We start from the raw sequence: 27,734 nt of genomic DNA, 5'->3' as shown, positions 1-27,734 counted from the left end.
CTAGGCCTGTGTGCTCCCAGAGAGACAGGGATCAGGCCAGGAGGGCAGGAAATTCTAAACACCTCTGTAGGGGGAAACTTCAGAAACTTCTCCCAATCTTAAGGCGACACTGGTTATAAAAGTGAGACCCTGTGACCCAGCTCTTCAGATCATTTCTGGACCTACGGAAGACACAGAATGACAGCTCTACTGCCCTACTCCAGGAAGGACTGTGCAGCTTCTATGCTGCACTGAAGCCCTGCTGTCCTGCTGCAAGAAGGACTGCCTAGCTGTTCTGCTGTTCTGCCACCCTGCTGCTCAACTTGCACGAAGGACCAGTCTGCTGCCCTGATTCCTGAGGAAGAAGGACTGCACCAGTATCTTAAACCTAGAACTACCAGAGTGACTCCAAGGGCTTGAACACCCTTGACCTCTGCACCTGGAGTCTGCCTGCTGTGAGTCTAAACCCCCAAGTGGTGCTTTCCCAGTCCTGAACCCTTGGAAGTGGGGCTAAAGGTGCTCTGTCAACCCAGCTGTGGTCCCCATCAGAACCGACACAGTGCGACACAACCCGTTGCAGCCCTCACTGCTCCTCATCAGAACCAATGCTGCACAACGCAATTCAGTACAGGATCTGGCATTTGATCCCTCGCAGCTCTCCATTAATACTGCCTCAGCGGGACACAACTAGATGCAGGACCCCACATCAGTCCTCGGAACTCTGCATCATTCCTCAGAACCCTGTATCATTCCTCAGAACCCTGCATCATTCCTCAGAACCCCGCATCATTCCTCAGAACTCTGCATCATTACTCAGAACCCTGCATCATTCCTCAGAACCCCGCATCATTCCTCAGAACCCCGCATCATTCCTCAGAACCCCGCATCGTTCCTCAGAACCCCGCATCGTTCCTCAGAACCCCGCATCATTCCTCAGAACCCCGCATCCTTCCCCCAGAACTCTGCATCATTCCTCAGAACCCCGCATCATTCCTCAGAACCCTGCATCATTCCTCAGAACCCCGCATCATTCCTCAGAACCCCGCATCATTCCTCAGAACCCCGCATCGTTCCTCAGAACCCCGCATCGTTCCTCAGAACTCCGCATCAGTCCTCAGAACCGTCGCTGCACGGTGCAACACCTCCCACCCAGGACGTACGGTACAATTCTCAGTGTGCCTAACCTGGTCCCAGTATCCGGACCTTGCTCCATCGTGGTTGGCCTGAAGTTGTGACTTTGTTCCAGTTTAGTGCAACCAGATAACTACAGTTGGCGATTTGTGCTTCTAGACACTATTTTGTACCTAAATCTTGGAAATTGCATATATCCAGTTTTACTAATTGAATCCTTGTCATTTATATGTGAAATAATTGCACTATATTTGTGTAAATTGGTTTCCTTGTATAGTGTTTTCACTTTATGGCTGCATAAATACTTTACACATTGCCTCTAAGTTAAGCCTGGGTGCTTTTGCGGCAAACTACCGGAGGGTAAAGCTCAGGTTCATTAGGTGACATTTGTGGTTCACCCTGACAAGGATTGTTTTTTTTTGCTTGAGAAGGACTCACAACCCCCTCAACCAACAGCCCATTTTCTCCCAGTGCAGGTATAAAGGCTCAGCATGAGTCATATATTTCTGAAGGGCTGGGTCAGTCACAACAGTAACACACTGTCAGCCGACATCTGTGTATTGCAAAAACATTTTTAGAATGGTGATTGAAACTTCATGTTTTTATTAATCATTTATTTGAGTGAAAATGTCATGAGCCCTTTGAAGCCTATTAGTAAATGAATGTCATTTAATGTAATGCGATAAAAAGTGATAACATGTGGCACAATGTCTCTGCCTACCTTCCAGAGTGCTTCGAAAGCATTCAGGTGACGTTTGATTGAATGGACGCCTGTCATAAACCCGCCATTTCAGTGTGTCGTTCACTTCTGCTGCTGTGGGCCACTTATTTGCTGCTGCAGGGCCCCTCCTAAGGGGTGCTCTCTGGGAGGGGTCTTCTTCTTGTAGGCAAAAGCTATTATCAACCGAATGACCACATGCAATCTGAAAGAAAATAAAAGAAGGCGGAGTTATACATGGTTCTTCATTTCTGGGGTTGGTAGGTGTGCTTGATATGGGGATGTGTTTGTTGCAAGTCTCTGCAGTGCAGCCAAGAACTGTAAGAGAGGCCCTGCCCTTTCTCTTGCTGAGCTCAAGCCCCCTACTCAGTGGTGCCACAAGCATGGGAGCATTCAGGGTACGTGCTCCAACCAGGCCTATCAGATGCTGTGTACCTGTGCATGAAGCGGCCCCTCCTTTCCTGGGTGTAGATGTACACTACACGTCTTGCAGATATGTGTTTCTGTGCCCTTCCTCTCATGGGAATGAGTCAAGGCCCTGATTACTTACCCTAAATACTCATTACTCCATGTCCAACTCTTCCTTGCCAAAGTCATTCCTTGTTGAGTGGTAGCTCCTACAGATAGAACTTATGAGGAATGACAGCATGCTAGTTTGACAACTTCTCCAAGATGGACAACTTCCCTTTTCTCACCCTTTCTGCGAACTATCAGAACAAGCATTTACAATGCAACGGTCTCGGCATTGTTAAAGTTAGAGCTATTGGCATTGCTCATGACATTATTTTTGGTTATGTTTTTGTTTTTAAAACATTTAAAGAAACGGCATTGTTATTTACAATGTCAATAGCTTAATCTCTCTCAAATGCGAGACCTATTGCATTTGCACCCACACACAGAGCCACCCACACACACAGAGCCACCCACACAGAGCCACCTACACAGAGCTATTCACATAGAGCAACACACACACAAATAGAGCCACCCACACAGAGCCACCTACACACACAGTTACCCACACACAGACAGAGCCACCCACGCATAGAGCCACCTACAAAAAAAACCACCCACACAGAGCCACACACACAGAGGCACACGCACACACACACACACACACACACATAGAGCCTCCCACACACAATTCATGAGGACACAGTTCCAAATTCAGCAGCTCTGGCCATAGTGCCACATCCTCTCCCCAACTGAACACCACTGAGAAAACCTCACACTGCCTTCAACTACAACCCAATTGCTGCCGGCTATAAACACCTGGATGAGACTCAATTTAAATGACACAATAGACAAGAGCAATATGCAGCCTACAAAAAAAGTAACATCATCCTGGAAAAAGCAAACACTCATAGGGGAATGCAAAATTTAGCAAACCATGTGAGATGCAAGCAGGAACAACATTGTTACCTTAACGCTTTTACACTCACTATTCAGAAATCAGTGAGTGCTTTTGCCTGAAATGGGCCTTGAATGGTCCCATTTCAATGTCCATTGCTGATATCCTTACAAAACGTTAGCAGTATGGTAAAAAGACCACATCCCTGGACGCAGAGCCGCAGTACACATTTTGTTTTCCAATCCACACTTTGCAGTACCTCCAGGATTGGTGCACTAGTTGCAAGCCCAGGGAAAACAAAGCCAAGACAACAAAAATAGCGCTTCACTGGCAAACTCTGTAAAAGTGGCGCTAATGTGTTTGGGTGTGAATAAAATCAATCTGGCCAGTTTACTACCACTGTCTTACTTTATTTAGTTATTTTTCATATTATTAACCTTGTATTCCAGATGCTGCACCTTAGAATTAAAATACGACATTTCCAGCACAAATGATTTTCTTTTTTGGGCCATTTCACAGGGGAGCAAATAAAAGAAAGTAGAGGAAAGAGAGTGAGAAGCCCATCTTAATGTCAAGGTTTTCAGTAAGAGAAGAACTGCTAGACAGAAAGAGAGGGAAGAATGAAAGAGTGGGGGGGGCAGCTGAAGCATTGTCGCACATGGCGCCACCAGCACTAAAGCCGGCCCTGTGTGCTTCGAAGGCGCTGTACAAACCGTCAGATCCCCTTAACAAGTGCGGAATGAAGGAGGGAAGCCCTACCCCATGATCCAGTAGAACATAGCTGAAGTGCACGCGCCTCTTCTCCTACTGCAATGCCCTGTGCACCAGTAAAATCGAGTACAACTATACAAATGCACGCGCCCCTTCACCCACTGCAATGCCCCGTGACGAGCCCCTTCGCGCACTGCAATGCTCAGTGTACCAGTGGAATATAACAAGGGGGAGTGCGCCCCTTCGTTCGCTGCAAAGCCCTGTGCACCAGTAGATATAACAAAAGTACAGGCGCCACTTCACCAACTGCAATGCCCCGTGACGAGCCCCTTCGCCCACTGCAATGCTCAGTATACCAGTAGAATATAACAAGGGGGAGTGCGCCCCTTTGTTCGCTGCAATGCCCCATGCACCAGTAGATATAACAAAAGTACAGGCGCCACTTCACCAACTGCAATGCCCCGTGACGAGCCCCTTCGCCCACTGCAATGCTCAGTATACCAGTAGAATATAACAAGGGGGAGTGCGCCCCTTAGTTCGCTGCAAAGCCCCGTGCACCAGTAGATATAACAAAAGTACAGGCGCCACTTCGCCCACTGCAATATTCTCCTGTACCAGTAGAATAAAACACAAGTGCACCACCTCTTGAACCACTGCAGAGCCATGCACCAGTAGATATAAGGCAAGTGCACGAGCCCCTTCGCCCACTGCAGTGCGCTCATTCCCTGGCCCGCTTCTCAAGGCCCCTTGTTAGGCGCCAGTTAATCTGATGCAGAGTTAGCGCTGGAGAATGTGCGGGGCTACAACGCGAGGGGGTGGTATTAATACCTGTTGCCAAGTCAGGGCGTGGAGTAGAAGTCACTGCTGGAGAGGGGTGAGGAGGAGGGGAAAGAGTGGGGGGGGCAGCTGAAGCAGCAGAGCAGAAGCGGACACTGTATTTTTCTTCTCTAAGTAAGAAGGAAAAGACAGAGTCCTGTTACTTCTCTGCCGCCCGTCCTCGAGCGCCAGGAAACGCCGAGCTTTAAGTTGTGGCGAGTTTAGTCTGGAGCGGGCGACCAAGGCGGGGGGTTTAGTCTGCGTGTCAGCAGAGGAGAAGGGCAGAGATCAGTCTTTGGAGGGAAAGCAGCAGAGCAGGCGTGGTTGGGAGCTGCAGTGAAGAGGTGGGCACAGGAAGAGTATCGCTGAACGGAACAGCTACAGCGGGGCACCGGACCTGCAGCAGCGGAGAGCGAGGTTCCATCCTCCAAAGATAAGCCTTGAGGCAAGGAAGAGGTGACCCCACGTCCCACTCCGTTCCGACCGCGCACAAAATAGCCGACCCATCCTATCTTTAAAAAAAAAAAAACACGCTCACCACGTGTAAAAGGGGCGGGGCTTAAAAAAAGAGAAAGACGCAAAAAAACGCCCCCGAATCTGAAAAAGACGGGGCTTGTTTCGAGAGACAAAGCTCTTCTCCAATGGCTGACCTGCATTTAAGAGGCCAGCCAATGGAGAAGAGGGGCGGGTTCAAGCCCCACAACTACAAAACGCTAGCGCAGCCTTCGCTAGCCGAGACCTAAAAAGGAAATCACTCTCATGTGTCTTCTGTTTTCATTTCCTCATTTATGTCTGAAGCTGATCTCCTCCTGCTCTGGGAGGAATGGGAAACCAGGGTGTGGCATCAGAGTAATGATTTTTCAATGTATAGAATACAGTGCTTACTTTCCTATGTTACATTCAATATTTAACTGTTTGAACTTGCACTCAAGACTGAGGAAACAAAAGATGTGAAACCACGGTCCCAGTTCCAATTTGTTGTGGCCCATAAACGTATGAGATGATGGCCATGTGCATTTGGCCACATTACGAAACTCCTCAATTTATATCCCTTTAAATGATGTCCAAGATGTCAACATGCTCCTTTTTGATCTAGTTTAGATTGTGTTACCCACTTCTTTACCATGACTATCGAGTGCTCAAATGATGGTTTATTTAACCCATCTGCTCAGGGTACAATTAGAAATTTAATCTATTTTCCTCTGGACCAAAAGTCACAGATTATCTACCTTTCTGAATGTCTCTGTTCTCTCTAGGTAGACCAAAAAAGCCCTATTGATATCTAAATGAAGTGAAAGAGATGTTTCCTCCGATTAAGGATCTGAAGCTAGGACAGGTAGTACCACTTCTTGAGAAGGATGAAGAAGGACAGAATATTTGGGAGAAATTTAGTATTAGGTCTCAAGACCATCTTGTTTGGGGAAAACTTCATACATGGTTCTGATTTGAAGAAGAACGCTAATTCCCCTATCCATCCAAGCCAATGATATGACTACCGAGGACACCACCTCTAGAGTTAGGATTTTCAAGTCAACCCTCTCTAAAGGTTCAAAGCGGTGAATTTGGAGAATTCTTAATACCAACTGTAAATCTCATGAGAGAGTTGAACAGAGAAGCCTAAGTTTCGTGAGGAAAAAGGACTTCTTACCAGGCTCGATAGCTGACTATCTAGATGATCAAAGTATGGGATCTTAAATATTCTTATCACTGCCCATTGTGCATGGAGCGTAGAAGTAGCTAAACAAGGAAACACCATCAGACAAGAAATCCAGAACCCTTATGGTCCACTGATACCAAGACAAACTCTATATCTGTGCACCATTTTTCAAAGTTTGACTAGTGCCTCAAATAGGACTTAAGGAGAGCGGGACAACTTGATTGCTGAATTACCTCCACCTCCTTAGGCACGAAGTTCACCCTTTCAAGAAGTAGGCCTAAAGATGCATCCTCTCGAGCATGCTCTGAGGAAGGGGAGAACCTACCCTAGGGTATGGTTATAATGGAATCTCCCAATGTGAATAGATTGCTAGCTCTACCAGGATGGGATATCAAGGGAGCCTCAGCCAGCCTAGGACTACCAGCAGTACTAGAGTGTTGTACTCCTTGTTCTTATGTAGTACTCTGGGAATCATAGGGATTGGCAGAAAGGTGTACAGAATTTCTGTCAGCCTCCTGAAAGACATGGTGTCCAACCTTTATGACGCTTGGCAAGGAATAATTGTGCAAAAGAGTGGGAGATGGGCATTCTCCCTCATAGTGAACAGGTCCATCCTCGTATACCCAAACCTCCTCAGCAGCTCGTGGAACAAAGTCCTCATTAAGGATAACAACCTCATTGCAGGAAAGACCCTACTGATGTTGTCTGCTGCACAGTCCTCCTTTTCCATGAGGTACACCACTCATAAAGTGATCTGATTGGACTCTGCCCAGGAACATCTCTTGTTATACCAGGTTCAGGGTTTGAACTTTGCATCATCCTTGATGATTGATGTATCCTATTACTACCCTGTTGTCGATCTTGATTTGTGCATGATGACCCATCGCCTGGGATGCAAATTCTGTCAGGGCATGATGTAGTGTCTTGGCTCCCGGTAGTTGGATGAGAAGGCTGACTGGAGACTCGTCCTCTTTCCAGTGACTGACAGACTGTCTAGTGTGGTACCGCACCCTAGTTTCCTGGTAACCAATGGAAACATTTCTGTTGGTGTGCCATAGATGGGCAGACCCTTTAAGAGAGTCTCTCCCTTAGGCAACAGTCCAAGAATATCTTACCTTGACTTGTGACTGGAACCCCCTGCTTGTAATCTTGAGAACTTCGGGCCCAATTCACAGAACTAACTTAAGACAAAATCCTAAACTTACTACCATTTTGGTATTCACAGAAGGCACTTACTCATTTTGGTATTCACAGAAGGCACTTACTCATTTCGGTTTTCACAGAAGTTAGGAGTCCTAACTTTAGGACTCCTAAACTGAGAAAAATCCTAATTTTAAGACTTTCGGTATTCACAGAAGGCATTTAGGAGTCCTAAAGTTAGGACTCCTAACTTCTGTGAATACCGAAATGAGTAAGTGCCTTCTGTGAATACCAAAAGGAGTAAGTGCCTTCTGTGAATACCAAAATGGTAGTAAGTTTCCTACCCAGTGTGTAAGGACTGTAAGGGGAAAGCCATCAGACCCTGCAGTCTCAGCAATACAATATTGCTACTAGAGGCATCCGCTGTCTCAGTAAGTCCTAGATTTCCATTATTAGTTTCTGCGTGGGTCCCCTAAAGGAGAACGTGCCTCTTTCTTGAGTTTGCCAGAAGATAAATGGTACAGATAACAATCTTGAGGAAGGGAGTTTAAACTAATTTTGAATCCCTCCTCTACAAACTGTAGGGCCCATTGGTCTGACACAGACTCTCTCCACACCTTTGAAAAGTGAGAATGTGACCCCTCCACTGGCAGATCCTTGTTGCCCATATAGTCAGGATTTTGCAGAGGGCTGAGGAGAACTGCTCGTCTGCTGGAAGGGGAACTCATCTTTAGAAGGGAGCCACTGGCCATGTCGCCATCCTCAAAAGGGCTGTTTTGCATTTTCTTGAAAAAGTGGTCTCTTTTTTTTTTTTTTTTTTTTACAAAAACAATCTGCCTCTTGAATATTTAGGTAGAACTCGTTCATTTCCTGTAGTGGGGTGAAAAAATCCTTGTTCCTGCAAAAGGGATCTTCATCAAGAGCCTTCTGTGAGGCATCCGGCCTTCTAAAGACTTTACCATGGCTGTCTCCTTGCTGCTATGGAATATTCTGCTGTTGAAGCAACAACACTCAAAAAGTTGTGTGATTTATCTTACAGTAATCTAGCCTGCTGCTGCATGAGGTCTAGCATCGCAGATATGCCCGCTCCTTGGTACATCATCTTTGCCAGAGATTGAAAATACCCAATTAGAGACTGTGTGGCAAATAAGGAATAAGCTGAGGCTCTTTAAGCAAAGTTTGAATCTGCAAAAGTATGTTTCACTGCTATGTCCACCCTCTGATGGACTGGGTCTGCAGGAGTGGAGTCCTCTGAAATAACTGCCCCCTGTGAGACCAAGCTCCCCATCAAGGACTCAACTTTCACACTTGGTGGAAACTCATCTGCACATTCCAGGCTAGGATACTCTCGATAAAGTAATATTGGAAAAAAATGTTTAGCAATCTCTATACATTCTGTTTCCAACACACGTTTTATGGAGGAGTGTAGATGGAGAGATTCTGGCTCCTTCCTTTGGTACAGAAAAAAGAAATGTAAATTTTTCTCTGCCACAGAGGACTCTGGAAAGGTCATATTCCCCCATATATGCTGCGGGATTCTTTTTTCTATTTACCAGAAAAAAGGCCATAAAGTGAGAATTACATGTACTCCGTTTCCTAGCAACGACAACGCAATGCCCATAATGCCACGCCCTCAGGCAGAAGACGCAACCACGAGGAGATTCTGCATGGAAGACATCTAGCTCTCCAGAGACAAATGGTAAGTAACCTTGTGCTTCACTTTGTACCAGGACAATGAGCCCACTCAGCTGGACTTCTCGCCAGTGACCCCTCTGAGTGCGCTAAAGCAGGACTTCGAACCACAGAACTGACGCTCAAATTAAATATAACGCCAAAAGGTTTGCTAATGCTGGACCTCAAGACTGGATAATGCTCTGGCTAATTACCACTAATCTTCATGACTCCAAGTGCAAGTCTCCCCCTATACAGTCCTAGGTTTCTCACCCTCCCGGCCCTAATGGGATTGGTTAGAGTGCTTTATAAAGACAGTTCTGCTTGGTAATAACAGGACGTGTGGAGCGACTGCTTCCCCTTTGCTGTGGCAGCTGGGTGATGGCGGCTATGTTGGGGGAAGCATTTTGAAGTTGGCTAGAGAGAAATGTCTGCAAGAAGGAGATGCAATCTCACAGGTAAGGATCGCATCGAGGAAGATGGATGAAAAGGTAATGAGTTGCATGTCTTTCAGCAGTTGTGTCTATGTAGGAAGAGAAGCTCCACCGTTCACTTTGTGGGATGAGTTAGTATGTTCTATGTCCTTCAGCTAGTGTACGTCTGTGCAAGAGAAGCTGAATCTTTCTTTTCATGGGAATGAGCTAATAATGTGTTACATGCCTTTCAGCTGCTGTGTGTCCATGCAAGATAAGCTCTGCCCTCCCCCTTGTGGGGATGAATTAATGTGTTACACGTCTTTCAGCTGCTGTGTGTCCATGCAAGATAAGCTCTGCCCTCCCCCTTGTGGGGATGAATTAATGTGTTACACGTCTTTCAGCTGCTCTGTGTCCAAGCAAGATAAGCTCTGCCCTCCCCCTCGTGGGGATGAGTTAATGTGTTACACATCTTTCAGCTGCTGTGTGTCCATGCACGATAAGCTCTGCCCTCCCCCTTGTGGGGATTAGTTAATGTGTTACACGTCTTTCAGCTGCTGTGTGTCCAAGCAAGATAAGCTCTGCCCTCCCCCTCGTGGGGATGAGTTAATGTGTTACACGTCTTTCAGCTGCTGTGTGTCCATGCACGATAAGCTCTGCCCTCCCCCTCGTGGGGATTAGTTAATGTGTTACACGTCTTTCAGCTTCTGTGTGTCCAAGCAAGATAAGCTCTGCCCTCCCCCTCGTGGGGATGAGTTAATGTGTTACACGTCTTTCAGCTGCTGTGTGTCCATGCAAGATTAGCTCTGCCCTCCCCCTCGTGGGGATGAGTTAATGCCAGGCTGCCCCGGGCCCATGAAAGGGGCCCTCCTAAGAGGGCGGCCAGCCTTAGGGCCACAGGATGGCACATTCACCAGCAGTTCAGTGTTGAGGGGATCCGGGTGGGTCCCCCTGCGTGGCATCACTTACGAAAGGAGGGGGGCAGGGGGAAAGGTATTTAAACCTCTCCCGCCCTCGGAGCGACCTCTTTTCTGCTGCCCAGACGACGGTGCCCTGACACTGTTTTTTAAGGTGAGTGCGTCTCCCGCCCCGGGCCTTCCTCCGGGGGCCTTTGCGTTTCCTTTCCCTGGGGTGGAAGAGGGGTCCTCGCAGCACGCGAGGCCTGCCTGGGAGGGATTTTGTAGTGGGCACGAGGCGCCTGGGCTCTTTTTGCGGGCGTGGGGCATCTCGCGATAGGGCCCGGGCCCTATTCGGAAAAAGTGGCTGCAGAACCGTGTGCTCTGGATCTTTTTGTCTGACTGCTGTGGTAAATAAAATCTTCTTTACCGGACTGAATTTCATACAGAATCTTAAAATAAAGTAAAATAGCTCAAAATAACAAGAGGCAGAATCCGTGGTATAAGAGGTTTTCTAAATGGGCTTTATTCCACTCAAAATGGCCGACTCGAGTCGCGGCCTTCAGGTTCCGTCACCACGAGGGTTCAGGAAGTGAAGTACAATACTTTATTGACAGACATGCATTTTTATAATAAGTACATTACAATGAAACGAATGTAGAAGGCGTAACATTTGATAAGTAAAGTGACATAACGGGTACGTAATCGAAACTAGGCGTAATAAGGAATAAAAGAAACATGATTGGTTAGGATTATCAGACATAGGTGGATCTATAAGATAATACTTGGCATAGATGCGCGCGCAGCAGCATGACGTGTGAGTGACGTGTAACTAGCTGGTGAAGGGACTTGACATTTAGCTCTACATGTGGAGACGAGAAGTCTGGGGGGTCAAGTCAACCTAATCCCAAATCATATCTAACATCCTATGTTTAAAGAACTATGTTATCCACAAGGAAGGACTCTCGGACAGAATCTAGTCTATACTGACTGTGTGCGTGCACAAACGCCTAAGTGTCTATATGAGATGCGAGGGGCAGAAAATTCTCCATGGCAGCAGGGCTATGAATCACTTGCAGGAGGACGGAAAGGCTGAGTCCTTTGCTTGGTAGCTGGAAGAATGTTTACTTAAACTACTAGACAGGAATGCATCGGCTGAGGAGCAAAATAGATAATTCGAAGGTGAAATACAGCTTCTTGGCAGGCAGGCGAAAACTGGCCGAGGCAGGCACCGTTAGCTGCACAGGGAGTAGGACAAAGTTCATGGATACAGATGCGAGCTCAAGCTGAAGCTGTCAGATACAGAGAGCAATGAAAGGCTTTGAGGACAGAATCGGGCCTACTTGCCTGAACTGTAAGAATGGAGTAACTTAGCCATATAAAGTCGGTGGCCTTTCATACTTCGGAATCAAATATCCAGCCCATTGATGGCGGATCTGACAGAGGACATGTTGACAGTGGATGCACATGTGTTTGCGTCATCAAAACTAGAACTGGAGGGAGCATACATGTACTTGTGGCATGCACATAGAACCGTTGGGGTCCAAGATAGGGGACATAACTGATCAGGAAAATCCACATTTCCACATTCCCTCCTTGTCCCCTACTTGCCCTTCAAGAGATATCAATTTTCATCAATCCATTGATCTGTTCATATAGCATCATTTGTTCTTCTTTCTTCTTCCGTGATCTTGAATGAAATCTTGGTGGTGGAATACACGATGTGGCACACAGACCACAGATCGCTGGTCCACATTGTAGACATAGACAGCAACTGAATAGTATGAGAAGGCCAATACCTAGGAAGGATAGGACCCTCCATCCCCAGGCTGATATCACACTCCAAAACCACCCGGACCACGTCCAAGTGCCTGGATTCTCGTGTATCTGGCTCACAATCTTATGAAGGCGTGTTATAGCTTTATATACAGATGGCGAATATTCTGGTATAAATATGCAGCAGCTGGATCCGATGATCCTGCAAGCTCCGCCCCTATCGGCCAGGATGACGTCAAGGACAAGACGATTCTGGAGAACAACAATTCTCATCACTGATTGTTCTTCTGTCAGATTGCCTAGGGCGGCTATAGTCTCGTTTACTACAGCTTCAAGAGTCTTGGTTAGTCTGCGTATCAGTTTACTATTTGATATTGTACCTATATAGGGAAAGATACCTTTATTGAAATCTACATACTTGTCCCATGCCGTCTCAGTATAATCGACAACTGGGAGATCTCTTCGCTCTCTATTGTGTACTAACTGAACATTTCGATAATAATCAGGGGGAGCTAGAAAAACAGGTGGCAAAAGGAATGCTATGTAACAGGTACCATCCCAATCTAGGGGCAGACGCATATATGCAGTCTGACCACATATAAAGTAAGAATGGCGAGAAGCTCTAAATGAAGATTTACCTTGATCACTATATTCTACTGTAGTAACGCATTGGCTATGGCCCATGTGTATGGAACCAACTTTTCTTACACATAATTCACCCTTAACTGGAAATACTGACATAGTGGGCAGAATTAGTTCAACTTCGGTTTTGACATTCAAAATCATAAGATTAGGCGTAAAATTACCTAATTTATACACTTCATTTTCTAAATCAGTTCCTGTTCTACTGGGGTGACCCTCCTTATTAGGGTGACAGACTTTGAATAAAACTAGATTCAGATTTCCCCATATCCAATGTTGTTGATAAACTGCTGTGTCTGGGTCTATGGAATTTAATAAACTAAACCATGCTCCACAGGAGCCATTGTGTGTGAACGGATGTGGAAAGAAAGGCAGAACTCCTTTGTTATTCTGATAGGGAGGGAGTCGGCCACACACCCAACAATTGGTGGCATTACTAGTCTGATGGGAATGATGCAACATACTAATGAAGGTGTTGTTGCGCAGCGCAAGTCTATAGGACAACTCATGTGGGGGTAATTCACTAAAAGAATGTTCATCAGTTATATTGAAAACACGTTTAGAAACAGGATAATACATATGCAACAATATGCTTGCAATAACTATTAAAAAACTCAAGGAAAACAAAATTAATAAAGTCACAATACAGTGGCTACGTAGTAATTTGCAATACGCCTGTCGTTTCAACATTTTTCCGGTATTTCCTCTACTTAGGTCCAGGGGATACATGTCAGAGACAATTCAACCGCTTCACCTTGGAGAGGACTTAAACAATCAAATTGCTCGACGTCCTAGGCCTTAACTTAACTTTGTAAAGTTCGCTTTCAGTTTTTTCCACCAAAGGAAGTTTTGAATCAGTCTGTGAGGGAGTGCAGGGCACAGTGTCTATATCTGAAGGTAGTCCATGAAATTTTTTTATGTGACTTGAATGAATCCAACCTTTGCGTCCCTCGATCTTCACGGCTGTTCTTGTGGTCAACAGGACCAACTTGGGTGCTTTCCACCTGGGCTCCAGTTGACTTTTCCTGTCGAAATTTCTCACAAAGACAAGATTACCCGGAACAACGTCATGGGGTTTCGCCTCAGTGTTGTCGGGAAAGGCTGCAGCTACCTGTGAACGAGAAGATTGTAGTGCAGACATCAAGGAAGCCAAGTAATCTGTCAGCATATTACAGTCAACATCAGTTATTTTACGTGGTATAGGCGTCCCCCACATATTCGGTGGTCTACCGAAGATCACCTCATACGGGGATAGCCCTGTTCTAGAGTGTGCTACCATTCTCATGTAAAAGAGTGCAACTGGTAATGCTACTATCCAGTCGACACCTTTCTCTCTGCATATTTTGGACAGTCTGATTTTCAGTGTCTGGTTATGTCTTTCTACGAGACCTGCTGCCTCGGGATGTCGGACACAGTGGAATTTCCACTGATATCCCAACAAAAGCGAGACATGTTTCATTAATTCGGATGAGAAAGGCTGACCGTTATCTGAATATACAACACGTGGTAAACCGTACCGTGGGAAGAATTCTCGAACTAGCTGCTTGGCAGTAGTCGGGGCAGTGTAATCTGATACGGGATACGCCTCTGTCCAACGGGAGAGAGCGCAGACAACTACGAGAACATATTTGAATCCTCGACAACGTTCCATCTGAATATAATCCATCTGGAGGACTTCAAAAGGATGGTCAGGAGGCTGAAATCCACCCTGCTCTACGGGAACACTCTTTCCTGGATTAAACTGACAACATATCATACAGGTACGAACTTTTTGTTTAGCTGCTGCTCGTAAATGTTTGTTGAACCAAATGTGCTGAATGCTGTCTAGCATAGCCTTTTCTCCTAAATGTGCTGGACTGTGAACTGTAGCTATAATGGCTTGAACCATGGAATCAGGGAGAAACCATACAGATTTCTCCTTCGTCATCCATCCATGATCTGTCTGGATCCCTCCTAGTTCAGTCCACTTCTTTATTTCTTCTGCTGTGGCATGTGTCTGTATGTCAATTACGTCAAGTGCGGGATCCTTAATTGTCATACACTGTGTTGGTGTCTGAACTATTGGCTTTGTCATGTCTAATGTGCGATTCTGAGCAGTCTGTTTAGCTGTTCTGTCAGCTAAATCATTGCCTTGAGAAATGATATCAGTAACCTTCGTGTGTGCTTTACATTTCATAATCGATATAGCAGTGGGTAGATGTATTGCGTCTAACAAAGCATGAATGAGGGGTCCGTGCTGAATGTGGGCACCATGGGAGGTTAAATAACCTCTCTCTCGCCATAGCACGCCGAAGTCGTGTACAACTCCGAATGCATAACGTGAGTCAGTGTATACATTAACTTTCTTATTTGTGGCTTGAATACAGGCTTGTGTTAGAGCAATAAGTTCTGCTGCTTGGGCTGACAAAGTATCTATACAATTTGTCTCAATAACTTCAGTGTCTGTTGTGACTGCATACGCGGCCACTAAGTCTCCTGTATTTGTTCTCATGCATGATCCGTCTACATACAACGTCAGGTCTGGATCTAACAATGGAACGTCTGTCAAGTCTTGTCTAGGTTTCGTCTTTATTTCAATAATTTCAACACAATCATGAGCTAGTGGGTCTGTTCCAATTACAGGTAATAGTGTAGCAGGATTCAATGTATTACACCGTCGGATCTCTATGTGTGGTTGAAACAATGTTAGTTCATAACCGGTAAGTCTTGCTATGGTCAAGTGTTGTGTTTGTGTTCGGTTCACAAGAACCTCTACTGCATGCGGTACTTGTACTGTCAATGGGTGTCCTAATACTATGGCATCGCTTTGTCTGATTGCTAAAGCTGTCGCTGCCACTGATTTCAGGCATGCAGGCAAAGCCTGAGCTACGGGATCTAATGTACTGGAAAAATAAGCACATGGCTTGCGTGATCCTGCTTGATCCTGAGTGAGTACTGACAAGGCAGTACCTTCGCGTTCTGTAACAAAGAGTGTAAAATGTTTGCTATAACATGGTGTTGCTAAAACAGGTGCTTGACATAAAGCTTCCTTTAGGCTTTCAAAAGCTTGTGTATGTTCCTGAGTCCAAGGGAGAACAGTCGATGTGGCTGCCTCCTGTGTGGTTAACTGAATGAGTGGTTTTGCTAGAAATGCGTACTGAGGGATCCACTGCCTACAATATGAAGTGAGGCCTATGAAAGCCCGCACCTCCTTTTGTGTCTGGGGTATTGACATGTTAGCAATTAACTGGATGCGATCTGGTGTAAGCTGCCTTCCCTCCTTGGACAGCGAGTGACCAAGATAAATAACTCGCTGGACACAGAATTGCAGCTTAGAAGGAGACACCTTGTGCCCCTTGTCGGCTAGGAAATGTAAAACTGTCAGAGAAGCTTTTTCACATTCTGGCTCGCTTCTCGCTGTGATCAGCAGATCATCGACATATTGAAGCAGTGCAGTATTGACTGGCATGTGGATACTGTCAAGTTCTCGTTTCAGTGCTTGGCTGTAGATGCTGGGGCTTTCTGTGAATCCTTGGGGAGCGCGTGAGAATTTAAAGCTGCGCCCATTTAAACTGAATCCGAACAAGTATTGGCTTTCCGGATCTATTGGGACGCTGAAAAAGGCATTCTTGAGATCGATTACAGTAAAGAATGTCGCTTCGGAATCAATTGCTGTCAACAATGATGATATATCAGGGACCACAGGGAATTGTGGTACAATGCACTTGTTTAGTTCACGCAAATCAATAACCAATCGGTACACTGGTGGGGCAGTAGGATCAGTTCGTTTAAGAATCGGAATTATCGGTGAATTACATACATTGGAGTCTGTTTCTACAACTACTCCCTGGGCAATCAGCTCATCAATGATTTTCAGCAAAGCCACTACAGCATCATGCGGTAACTTGTATTGTCGCATTCGTGGTAGTACCACTCCTGCTTTCAGTGTGACTCGATAGGGTGTAATGTTCATGCAGCCAACATCCGTAGGGCCTTGTGCCCATAGATGTACTGGTAAAGTCTGTAGTCGGGGATCCATGTCTCTAGACACATAGTGACCTTTAAAATCACGTAAAAACAACCTTACTCCTTCCGGAGAACAACATATTATGGCTCCTAGTGCTTTCAGAGTTTTAATTCCTAACAGATTTTCTGGGCATGATTTAGTAAGCAATAAATCTGTAGTTCGTGTCAAAGGTCCTATCGTAAGTGGTAGAGGCTGTGATACTTCATTAACAATAGGTTTTCCTGAAAAACCAAGGGAAACATTTTGAGAGCCTGAGAGGGGTGCCCCTGGAACTTCACTACGTTTTATGGTTGTTCGACTTGCCCCTGTATCGAGTAAGAATTTTCTATCTTGACCTAATAATTCACTATGTACATAAGGTCCTTCTTGATCTACAGGAATCTCGATAAGCGGTAAGTCGACTTCCCTCTCTAGGCTGGTTCATGCGTAACGCTGATACTCAGGGTATTCATACTGTGCAGTCTGATACATTTGTCGTGTTGTGGTCTGTGTGGCAGTAGCAGGCAACGGTGGTGCAGCTGGCACAAACTGTATGGGTTGCTGTGAGGCTGGCATGGATTGCTGTTGAACTGGCATGGACTGTCCATGCTGCATAGCTCCTTGTTCATTCTGATCTTGTCTAACTAATCGTGGTCTCTCCTTTGCAATACCTGTAGCTATATTACGTTTCAGGACTGGACAATCGTGTACATAATGGCCCAGTTGTTTACAGTAATTGCAGGTTCCCTTTACAGGAACTGCAGAATCACCAGAATGTGTCACACCCTTTTTGTGACCATCTGCTGGTACTGTCTGAGAAACTAGCATTTTCATTTTTGTATCCTTCATGCGTCTATGCTCGTGTTCTTGTTCATCCCTAATTCTATTGTGATGATACTGTAACATTTGTAGCATTTGCGACGGAGTGTTACTTTGCCAGGTACTCTCGAATTTCAATATTCTATTCTTTACTGGAGGCAATGCATTTTCCACTAATTTTGTCACAAATAAATGTGGATATGAGTCACTACTTGCTTTTATACCACTATTTATACCAAAACATTTTTCAAATCGAGCATAATAATCGCTTGTGTCTTCATCTTGCTTTTGTTTGCAGGCTGTGATTGCACCCCAATCTTCCTTTTTTGTAGTTAATAAACGTGGCAGTACCTGTACTAGTAAACCTGGTAACAGTTTAACTTTATCCCCGAGCCCTGAACCTGCAGTTCGGCCCCTTTCTTCCTCTGCTAATGCTGTCCAGTCTATCTTTTGGTCACCCACTTCCCACTCTTTTTCTTTCAGTTTTTCATAAATGCCAGCAGGCAAAAGCACCTTTAATATCGTCATAATATCAGGAAAGGTATACTCTCCCATCAGTAACATGTCTTTAATTTCTCGGTGGAAACCCGCTGGGTCTTTGTCATGACTAGGTACTACTTTTTTCATTTCTAATAATTCCATTTTTGATATGGGTGTGTAAACAAATACACGGTGAAACTCATTGTCTTCGCCTTTTATTGGGTGTACTTCTCGTAGGGGATTTTGTCTATCCATATAGTACGGCGCTCTTTCTCTGCGGGGCGGCGAGAAAGAATCCGGACTTACAAAAAGGACGTACTGCTTACGTGACACTAATATCTCTTTAATTAGCTTGTTACTAGAACCTCTCCATCTGTTCGTGAGTAGTTCCGTTAATATATCAGGCAAAGGACCAGGGTCAGCATGTTGGCTCTTATATAATATGAGGAGTTGCTGAATCATATAGATTCCAGCTAAACGTTGTTCATCTATACTGAGATTAAAAAACGTGTGTGCTACGGTCTCATCACCGTATTTTTCAGGACTGTCAATCCAGTGAACGGCTGATCTGGCTAATTCTTGCTCATCCATGGAATCGAGGAGGTGGTAACCCCTTCGTTCTCGTAGCATTTTATCTGCGGCTTGAAACGAATGTTCAGGAGACTTCAGATTTATTATAGGCGTCGGATACGTTCTGCTATTATTTGGGCATACTGAGTGTATGGGATCAGAAAAACATCTAGCATTATCACAGGATCCTCCTCTGCCTACATAGGCTATGGTCTCTGACTGTCTTGCGGAATTCCCTGATTCGGACACTTCATCTTGCTCAAACTCGTCTGTTCCCAATCTTTCTTCATGAATACGCTCTATTTCCTTACGGATTTTTCGGCACATGGCTATTATACAATTTTGCTTATCGTGTCTCCCTTCTGATATATTCTGACTCCATCTTGTAAGAATAAGCATTGCATTCGGGTCTACCCCCGGGCGGTCTTGATTTCTAATCACACAGTTTATGAGGAAACGTAACAGTTCCCCCTGTATTTCTACTTTCTGGAATTCCATAGCTCTGTTAATACATCCTGGATCTCGTCCTGTTTGAACAAAATGATATATGTTATCTAGATGCGTAGTCATTCCTGGTAACCTTGCTAAATACTCTGCGGCTCGCCTGATACGTAATGATGCCAGGACCATTTCGTCCTTTTTACCAACTACCGGGTCATATCTACAATTTACAAGGAGTTCCTTAAGCGTACGTTCACTTACGAATTTAGGTGTACGTGAATGTGCTGACTCTTGAAAGACAAGTTTATTTATTCTAGGTGGTGTAAAGGTAATGCTAGCACCTCCCGTGGCCCCATCTGGGGCGCCGGGTGTGAATGGGTTCGTTGAACGTGACACAGCAACTATGGGTGTCGATACCTCTGTAGAGTCGACTGCGGAGACAGATGCGGAAACAGATGTGCTTGCCGAAGCTTGTGTCGGGACTTGCTGTTGCACGGGGACAGATACCTGATCCTGACGTTGAACACCTACACCAGACGGTCTATGTGGTGCGGCGTTAGCATACTCGGGAGCTGCGTCGTCTAGATATGAGGAAAGAAAAACATCTTCTGCGGTTCTGGGATGCCCCTTTGGATGTACCTTAATTGGAAATAATGGGGGTGGCAAGTCTTTTGGCATCTGTGGAGCAGCCTTAGGTAGTCCTTCGGCTAGAAGGGGATACATACCATTCATAAGGGCATTTCTTTGTCTATTTACTTGTTCTGATTTCACTCGGATACCTTCCTTAATTAATAGATTTTCTTGAACTTTATTTGAACTTTCTTTACTCCTCTCTTCTTGTCTACGTGCTTTTTCTGTTCGTCTATGAGATTCTTTACGCCATAACTCAACAGCGTCTTTCTTTGATTGTCTGACCTTTCTTTTCCATAACTCTTCCTCCACTTTCAGGATGCATTCTGCATCCCAGGTTCCCGCTACGGGCCACCTTTGACTTTCCGGCAATTCCTTGGTATAATCTACCCATAGATCAAGAAACAATATGGCATCTAAGCCATGCTTATGGTACATAAAATGCCCTGGAGTGTCCCTAGGAGGGATAGGAACTGCTTCTTCAAGCACCCCTTTTCTGGTAGTAATCTGTCTTAACTTCGAGAAGAGCGGCATATTGACAACTGATCTGATACTTACTCTTGAACTTACTTAATACGAAAAAAACCCTAATAATGAACAGTGTACAATGAACAATCATTCATACCACAATATGCAAGACATTTCTGAAAAACATTAAACATTAAACATTTAACAATGACCGACAATGATGACAGTCTGCCTAACTAATCACCACGCTGAATTCTTGACAATAACTGCATACTTCGGAATACTTGATATACTGCTAAATAGTACATATACACTGCTAAACAGTGCAGACCGGATTTGTGTACCCAAATCCGTCTTGACCGGCACAACCTATGTGCGCGTCAACACGCCTCCCCGGCGATGGTACTCACCGAGTAGCTCCTTGAAACGGAAGGCCTCAGAGAATGGACAGGACTCGATGACTGCGGACAGCGGACCCTCTGGACATCGGGATTTCGAAATATCTGGTGGGCCTCTGTATACCTCGGATCTTGCTCTCTCAGCTAGGCTCTGGTCGGGATACTTCGCACTTCTCACCGCCTCGTCTGGGTTGATCGCAGCCTCAGTCGCCCCCGCTTGACCGGAGGGAGCTTACAGGAAATCCTGCTGGTACGCGTTTAGGGTCCGTCCAGCTGTGGCAGGAGACCGGGCCTGCAACGCACCGCCGGCGCGTGAGATGAGAAAGTGTCCCTGTTCGGGCGCCATTATGTGGTAAATAAAATCTTCTTTACCGGACTGAATTTCATACAGAATCTTAAAATAAAGTAAAATAGCTCAAAATAACAAGAGGCAGAATCCGTGGTATAAGAGGTTTTCTAAATGGGCTTTATTCCACTCAAAATGGCCGACTCGAGTCGCGGCCTTCAGGTTCCGTCACCACGAGGGTTCAGGAAGTGAAGTACAATACTTTATTGACAGACATGCATTTTTATAATAAGTACATTACAATGAAACGAATGTAGAAGGCGTAACATTTGATAAGTAAAGTGACATAACGGGTACGTAATCGAAACTAGGCGTAATAAGGAATAAAAGAAACATGATTGGTTAGGATTATCAGACATAGGTGGATCTATAAGATAATACTTGGCATAGATGCGCGCGCAGCAGCATGACGTGTGAGTGACGTGTAACTAGCTGGTGAAGGGACTTGACATTTAGCTCTACATGTGGAGACGAGAAGTCTGGGGGGTCAAGTCAACCTAATCCCAAATCATATCTAACATCCTATGTTTAAAGAACTATGTTATCCACAAGGAAGGACTCTCGGACAGAATCTAGTCTATACTGACTGTGTGCGTGCACAAACGCCTAAGTGTCTATATGAGATGCGAGGGGCAGAAAATTCTCCATGGCAGCAGGGCTATGAATCACTTGCAGGAGGACGGAAAGGCTGAGTCCTTTGCTTGGTAGCTGGAAGAATGTTTACTTAAACTACTAGACAGGAATGCATCGGCTGAGGAGCAAAATAGATAATTCGAAGGTGAAATACAGCTTCTTGGCAGGCAGGCGAAAACTGGCCGAGGCAGGCACCGTTAGCTGCACAGGGAGTAGGACAAAGTTCATGGATACAGATGCGAGCTCAAGCTGAAGCTGTCAGATACAGAGAGCAATGAAAGGCTTTGAGGACAGAATCGGGCCTACTTGCCTGAACTGTAAGAATGGAGTAACTTAGCCATATAAAGTCGGTGGCCTTTCATACTTCGGAATCAAATATCCAGCCCATTGATGGCGGATCTGACAGAGGACATGTTGACAGTGGATGCACATGTGTTTGCGTCATCAAAACTAGAACTGGAGGGAGCATACATGTACTTGTGGCATGCACATAGAACCGTTGGGGTCCAAGATAGGGGACATAACTGATCAGGAAAATCCACATTTCCACACTGCTCTAAACACACCTCCATTATACGCTGTACCTGATACTTGGTCAAGGGTGTACTGTCAGCGTGCATTAGCAGGTAGCCTTCTGTCGCGGGGCGCAACGCCAGGTAAGACGAGACTAGGCGCACTGGACAATACTTGGCGATCTCTAGTTTGTTCAGCATGATCACCCTCCCTTCCCCCGCCTGGTCCGTTTTAGATCTATGTATCCTTACGGTGAGGGCCCCGCCTGCCAACACAGCATCCTGCTTGTTCAACGCCACCCCCGACGTGTCCTGTCTTGACCTAGCTACCAGTTCCCCCATTCTAAATGCCCCGAAGAAGGCCAAGCTAAAGGTTGCAGAGAAGAGGGCCGCCTCAAACGCAGAGTGGGTTGCTCTGCCCACCCAATCCAGCATCCCTTGTAGCGTTTCGAAATCTATGGCTGACCTTTTGTCAGGTGCTCGTGGCTCACTCCTGGCCCAGCCTTTGAGCGCCGCCCAGATCAAGAAAGACTTAGTGGGATCTTCCTGCCCCCTTAATCTAGCCTGGTGGCTGATCGCCGACAGGTGTCCCCCAATCCACGGTTGGCTCTTCCCCTGGTCCTTGGCCCACAAAAGGAAGTCCTGTGAGTCCTGCTCTCCAGGGATGACCTCCCTTCTTCCCATGCACCGGTTACAGTACAGAATTTATCCACACATGCCCTGTACCGCTTGACGGTCCTAGGTGCTAAGGACAGTTCGCCCATCCCCCTCAAGCGCCTTACAGATTCAGTAGGAACCATAGGTGTGCTGGAAAAGGGGTCATCTCCTCCCTCGCTTTCTGCCACGTCTCCCGGAACCTGTGCCACTGAAAACGAGAGAGAGCATCAGCCGCTGTGTTCTGCACCCCCTGGATATGTCGCGCCTTACACTCAATGTTGTTAACTAGGCACACCCTCACCAGCTCCCTCAGTAAAGACAAGACAAGCGGGCAGGACGCAGACTGAGAATTGATGGCCTGTACCACCGCCAGGTTGTCGGACCAGAAAAGTACCCTACATGCCGACAGAACAGACTGCCACTATTGGGAACAATTCCAGTACCGTAATGTTGGCCATGATCTTCTTCCTGCGCCACACATTGGGCCATCTCTGCGCGCACCACTCTGTGTCTAGGATGACACCAAAGCCCTCCCTGCCAGACGCATCCGTGAACAAGGTGAGTTCCGGAGACCCCGCCCAAGGTGCCCTCCATAAGACTGCGCCATTAAAGCTTTCCAAGAAACTCGCCCACATGCTCAGGTCTTCCTTAATCCCCTTGCTTAGCCTGACTAGGTGATGCTTCCTTTTGACCCTCGCAGTTGCCCTTGCAATCCTACGTGCAAAGACCCTCCCGCTGGTATTATCCTGGCGGCGAAGTTGAGCTTACCCAGAAGGCTCTGCAAGAAGCCCAGAGTGACCTTCTCCTTACCTATGGCTGCCTGGATAAGTTGTGCAAGGTCCTGGACCTTGTCTGCTGGGAGCCTGGATTCCCCTGCAAAGGTGTCAAGTTCAATCCCTAAAAAAGTTAACACTAGCACCGGACCTTCCGTCTTCCCTGGCGTAAGATAGACCCCCAAATGACTGGCCAGCCTCTCGAAATCCCTAAGGGCATTGCTGCAGTCCTGAGACCCATCTCTCCCAATGAATAAAAAATCGTCCACGACCACATAGCCTGTCTGAAGAGCCCACTGAAGGAAGCTACTGAATGCCTCGAAGTAAGCACAGGAGACTGCACAACCCATGGGCATGCACCGGTCGTAAAAGTACCTGCCTTCTAGGTTGAAGCCTAGCAGGTGTTGGCTGCTTGGATGCACTGGTAGTAAGCGAAATGCCGATTCGATGTCCGCTTTGGCTAAAAAGGCGCCCTTGCCTGCCCTCCTGACTAGGTCCAAAGCCACGTCCAGTGTACAATACGTGACAGAACCAGCACCTTCCTCCAGCCCACGGTTGACCGAGCCCCCTTCCGGGTAAGAGAGGTGGTGGATTAAGCGGAAGGCCCCAGGCTCCTTCTTGGGCACCACCCCCAGAGAGGAAACAACAAAATTGTCTAGGGGCGGTCGCAGGAAAGGGCCCGCCCCTCTCCCAAGCGCCCTCTCTTTCTCTACTTTTGCTCAAACAACTTCTGGCTGTTGTTTGGCTGACCTGAAGTTATCGGACTCCCTGGCCCCTTCGGGTCCCCCAAAAGGAATTTTGAAACCCTCGCAAAATCCTGTTCGTATCGTATGACTGTCCTGTGTGAGCGGGTACTGTCTGAGGAGAGGTAAAAGGTTTGACAAACTGACTGGCGAAGGGCCCTTAATAGTGCCCCCATCTACCCGGGGCTGGCCTCTGGTGGGAAGTGAGAGGGGATTGGGTAGCATAATCTGTGTGGACCAAGAACTTGCTACCTCAGGGGTGGGGCAGGGGGTGGTGGAAGGACCCAGAATGCCCCCTCTAACTTTCAGTGTCCTGCTTTCCTTTGGTGGTGCCCCCTTGCTGAGAGTGGCAAGAAACCACTGGGTGGGGGCCCCCACATTTGTTGCATGCGTGCAAAAATGTACATGTTTTACCCCAAGAGCAAGACCCCATGTTGAACAAATGGCAGGTCCCTGGGGGCGACCTTCTGAAACCCCCTCTATTGCTCCCTCTCCCCCTGCTCCCCCCCCCCGAAAGGACTGTTTGTCACCCCGTGTCTCTGTGTGAGAGGTACTATTGCTAGCTTCCTTGTTCACCTGGCTTTTAGGCTGAGCCCTTGCGCCTAGCAGCTTGCGTGATCCCATGTGATCTAGCCATAGCTGTACTTCCTTCTGGTCCCAATGCATCTCAGGACACAAGGACATCCTTTTCCTAAACTCTCTGTCATAGTTCACCCAGCCCTGTCCCCCCCACTTCATCGCCTCATTGCGGAATAACGCACCATATTGCAAGAGCCCCTGACCCTGCTCAGGATGTTTTTCCAGGATGACTGCGGACAGAATGGCAAACGCATCTAGCCAGTTCTCTATGGCCTTCTCTGGCCACGGCTGGTACTTAACCTTCTTGTCATCCTCCTTCACCCCCGCTTTTCTGGCATCTATCCCATCCTGACCCAACAAGAGCAGAGAGAAGATATCTATCAGCTCTCGCCTCCAGATAACCTCCTTGGCTGCTAAGGGGACCTGCCAGGCCAAGGAGCAGTGACCTGACTGCAAAGGTGCTGCTGCGATTGGCTGAAAATCAATCAACAATCATAGCATTTGTAAAGCGCGCTACATACCCGTGAGGGTCTCAAGGCGCTGGGGGGGGGGGGGGGGGGGGTGAGGTTCTGCTACTGATCGAAGAGCCAGGTCTTGAGAAGTTTTCTGAAGGCAAGCTGGTCCTGGGTCTGTCGTAGGTCGGTGGGGAGAGTGTTCCAGGTCTTGGCGGCGAGGTGGGAGAAGGATCTGCCACTGGCGGTGGTTTTCCGGATGCGTGGGACTGTGGCGAGGGCGAGGTTGACAGAGTGGAGGCTGCGGGTGGGGGTGTAGAAGCTGAGTCGGTCGTTGAGGTATTCTGGTCCGGCTTTGTGTAGGGCTTTGTGTGCATGGATGAGGAGTTTGAAGGTGATCCTCTTGTTGATGGGGAGCCAGTGCAGGTCTCTCAGGTGGGGTGTGATGTGACTGCGTCGGGGGACGTCAAGGATCAGTCATGCTTAGGCGTTCTGGATGCGTTGCAGCCGTCTCATGAGCTTGGTTGTTGTTCCTGCATAGAGGGCGTTCTCGTAGTCCAGTCTGCTGGTGACGAGGGCCTGGGTGACAGTTTTTCTTGTGTCGGAGGCGATCCATTTGAAGATCCTGCGGAGCATTCGGAGAGTGTTGAAGCAGGACGCGGAGACGGCGTTGACTTGCTTGGCCATGGAGAGGGCGGAGTCGAGGATGACCCCCAGGTTGCGTACGTGGTCGCTGGGATCTGGGGCTGTTCCTAGCGATGTTGGCCACCAGGAGTCGTCCCAGGTTGAGGTGGTGCGGCCGAGGATGAGGACCTCCGTCTTGTCAGAGTTCAGCTTCAGCCTGCTGTGCTTCATCCATTCTGCGACGGCCTTCATTCCTCTGTGTAGGTTGGCTTTGGCGGTGTGGGGGTCTTTGGTGAGGGATATGATCAGCTAGTTGTCGTCAGTGTAGGAGATGATGTTGAGGCAGTGTTGTCGTGCGACGTGGGCGAGTGGTGCCATCTAGATATTGAACAGCGTCGGGCTGAGGGAAGATCCCTGAGGAACGCCGCAGATGATCTCGGTGGTCTTGTAGTGGAAGGGTGGGAGGCGAAGGCTCTGGGTTCTGCCGGAGAGGAAAGATGTAGTCCATGCCAGGGCCTTCTCTTGGATTCCGGCGTCATGGAGGCGTGCTGTTAGGGTGTGGTGGCAGACCGTGTCGAAGGCTGCTGATAAGTCCAGGAGGATGAGGGCGGCTGTTTCTCCTTTGTCCATGAGGATCCGGATGTCGTCGGTGGTGGCGATGAGGGCAGTCTCGGTGCTGTGGTTGCTGCGGAAGCCCGACTGGGATGGGTCCAGGATTTCGTTGTCTTCGAGGTAGTGGGTCAGCTGTCTGTTGATGATCTTCTCAGTAACTTTCGCTGGGAAGGGGAGCAGGGAGATGGGCCGAAAGTTCTTGAGGTCCTTGGGGTCCGCCTTGGGTTTCTTCAGTAGGGCGTTGATCTTGGCGTGCTTCCAGCTCTCCGAGAAGATTGCTGTCTCGAGGGAGATGTTGATTGTTTTCCAGAGGTGGGGTGCGATGGATGTGCAGGCTTTGTTGAAGACGTGGTGAGGGCATGGGTCAGATGGGGATCCGGAATGGATGGAGTTCATGGTCTTGATGGTGTCTTCGTCGCTGACGCTGGACCAGGCGGTCAGCCGGCTGGTGCGGGTGGTGGTCTCAACGGTGGTGGTCTCGACGATGGGTGCGGGGGTGGCGGTGTTGAAGCTGTCATGGATGTCGGCGATCTTGCAGTGAAAGAAGGTGGCCAGGGAGTCGCACAGGTCTTGTGATGGTGGAATGTCGTTGGTGTTGGAGCTGGGATGGAGAGTTCTTTCATGATGTTCAAGAGCTCTTTGCTGTTGTGTGCGTTGCTGTCTAGGCGGTCCTTGAAGGCGGTCTTCTTGGCGGTCCTGATGAGTTGGTGGTGTCTGCGGATGGCGTTCTTGTGGGCTGTGTGGCTGTCTGGTGTTCGGTCCCCGAGCCAGCTCTTCTCCAGTTTCCGGCAGTTGTGCATGGAGGTCCAGAGGTCTTCGGTGAACCAAGCGGCCTTCTTGCTGGAGTGGTTAGTGGTGGAGGTCTTGAGTGGGGGTGGGGCGCGGGTGTTGGCACAGTCGATGATCCATTGTCTGAGGTTGGGATCGGCGGGAGGTCCCAGGGCGAGGGTGGTGGTCAGGTGGTCCTCGGTGACCTTGCCCCAGCGGCGGCGTGGCATCTGTTGGGTGCAGTGGTGTGTGGTGGGTTCCCTAAAGGTGAAGTGGACGCATCTGTGATCTGTCCAGTGGGGCTCGGTGGTGTGGTCGAAGGAGACGTGGGGGCTTGCGGTGAAGA

The 27,734-nt window shown here is 47.5% G+C and overlaps 1 protein-coding gene across 2 annotated transcripts in view; it reads right to left on the bottom strand.

The window, feature by feature from the left end:
- The window catches only part of LOC146808595 (tyrosinase-like), a 510,585-nt gene that overhangs the window by 256,122 nt on the left and 226,729 nt on the right, over nucleotides 1–27,734 (bottom strand). For both annotated transcript variants that reach the window (XM_085620648.1, XM_085620647.1), the window contains exon 3: nucleotides 1,832–2,033. In XM_085620648.1, coding sequence (XP_085476774.1) covers nucleotides 1,832–2,033 — 202 coding nt within the window. The remainder of the gene's footprint in view (nucleotides 1–1,831; nucleotides 2,034–27,734) is intronic.

Source organism: Triturus cristatus, chromosome 8, assembly GCF_964204655.1.
Source record: "Triturus cristatus chromosome 8, aTriCri1.1, whole genome shotgun sequence".
Classification (NCBI taxonomy): domain Eukaryota; kingdom Metazoa; phylum Chordata; class Amphibia; order Caudata; family Salamandridae; genus Triturus; species Triturus cristatus.
Note: the sequence above shows the minus strand (reverse complement) of the source record. Positions and strands in the feature narration are given on the sequence as shown.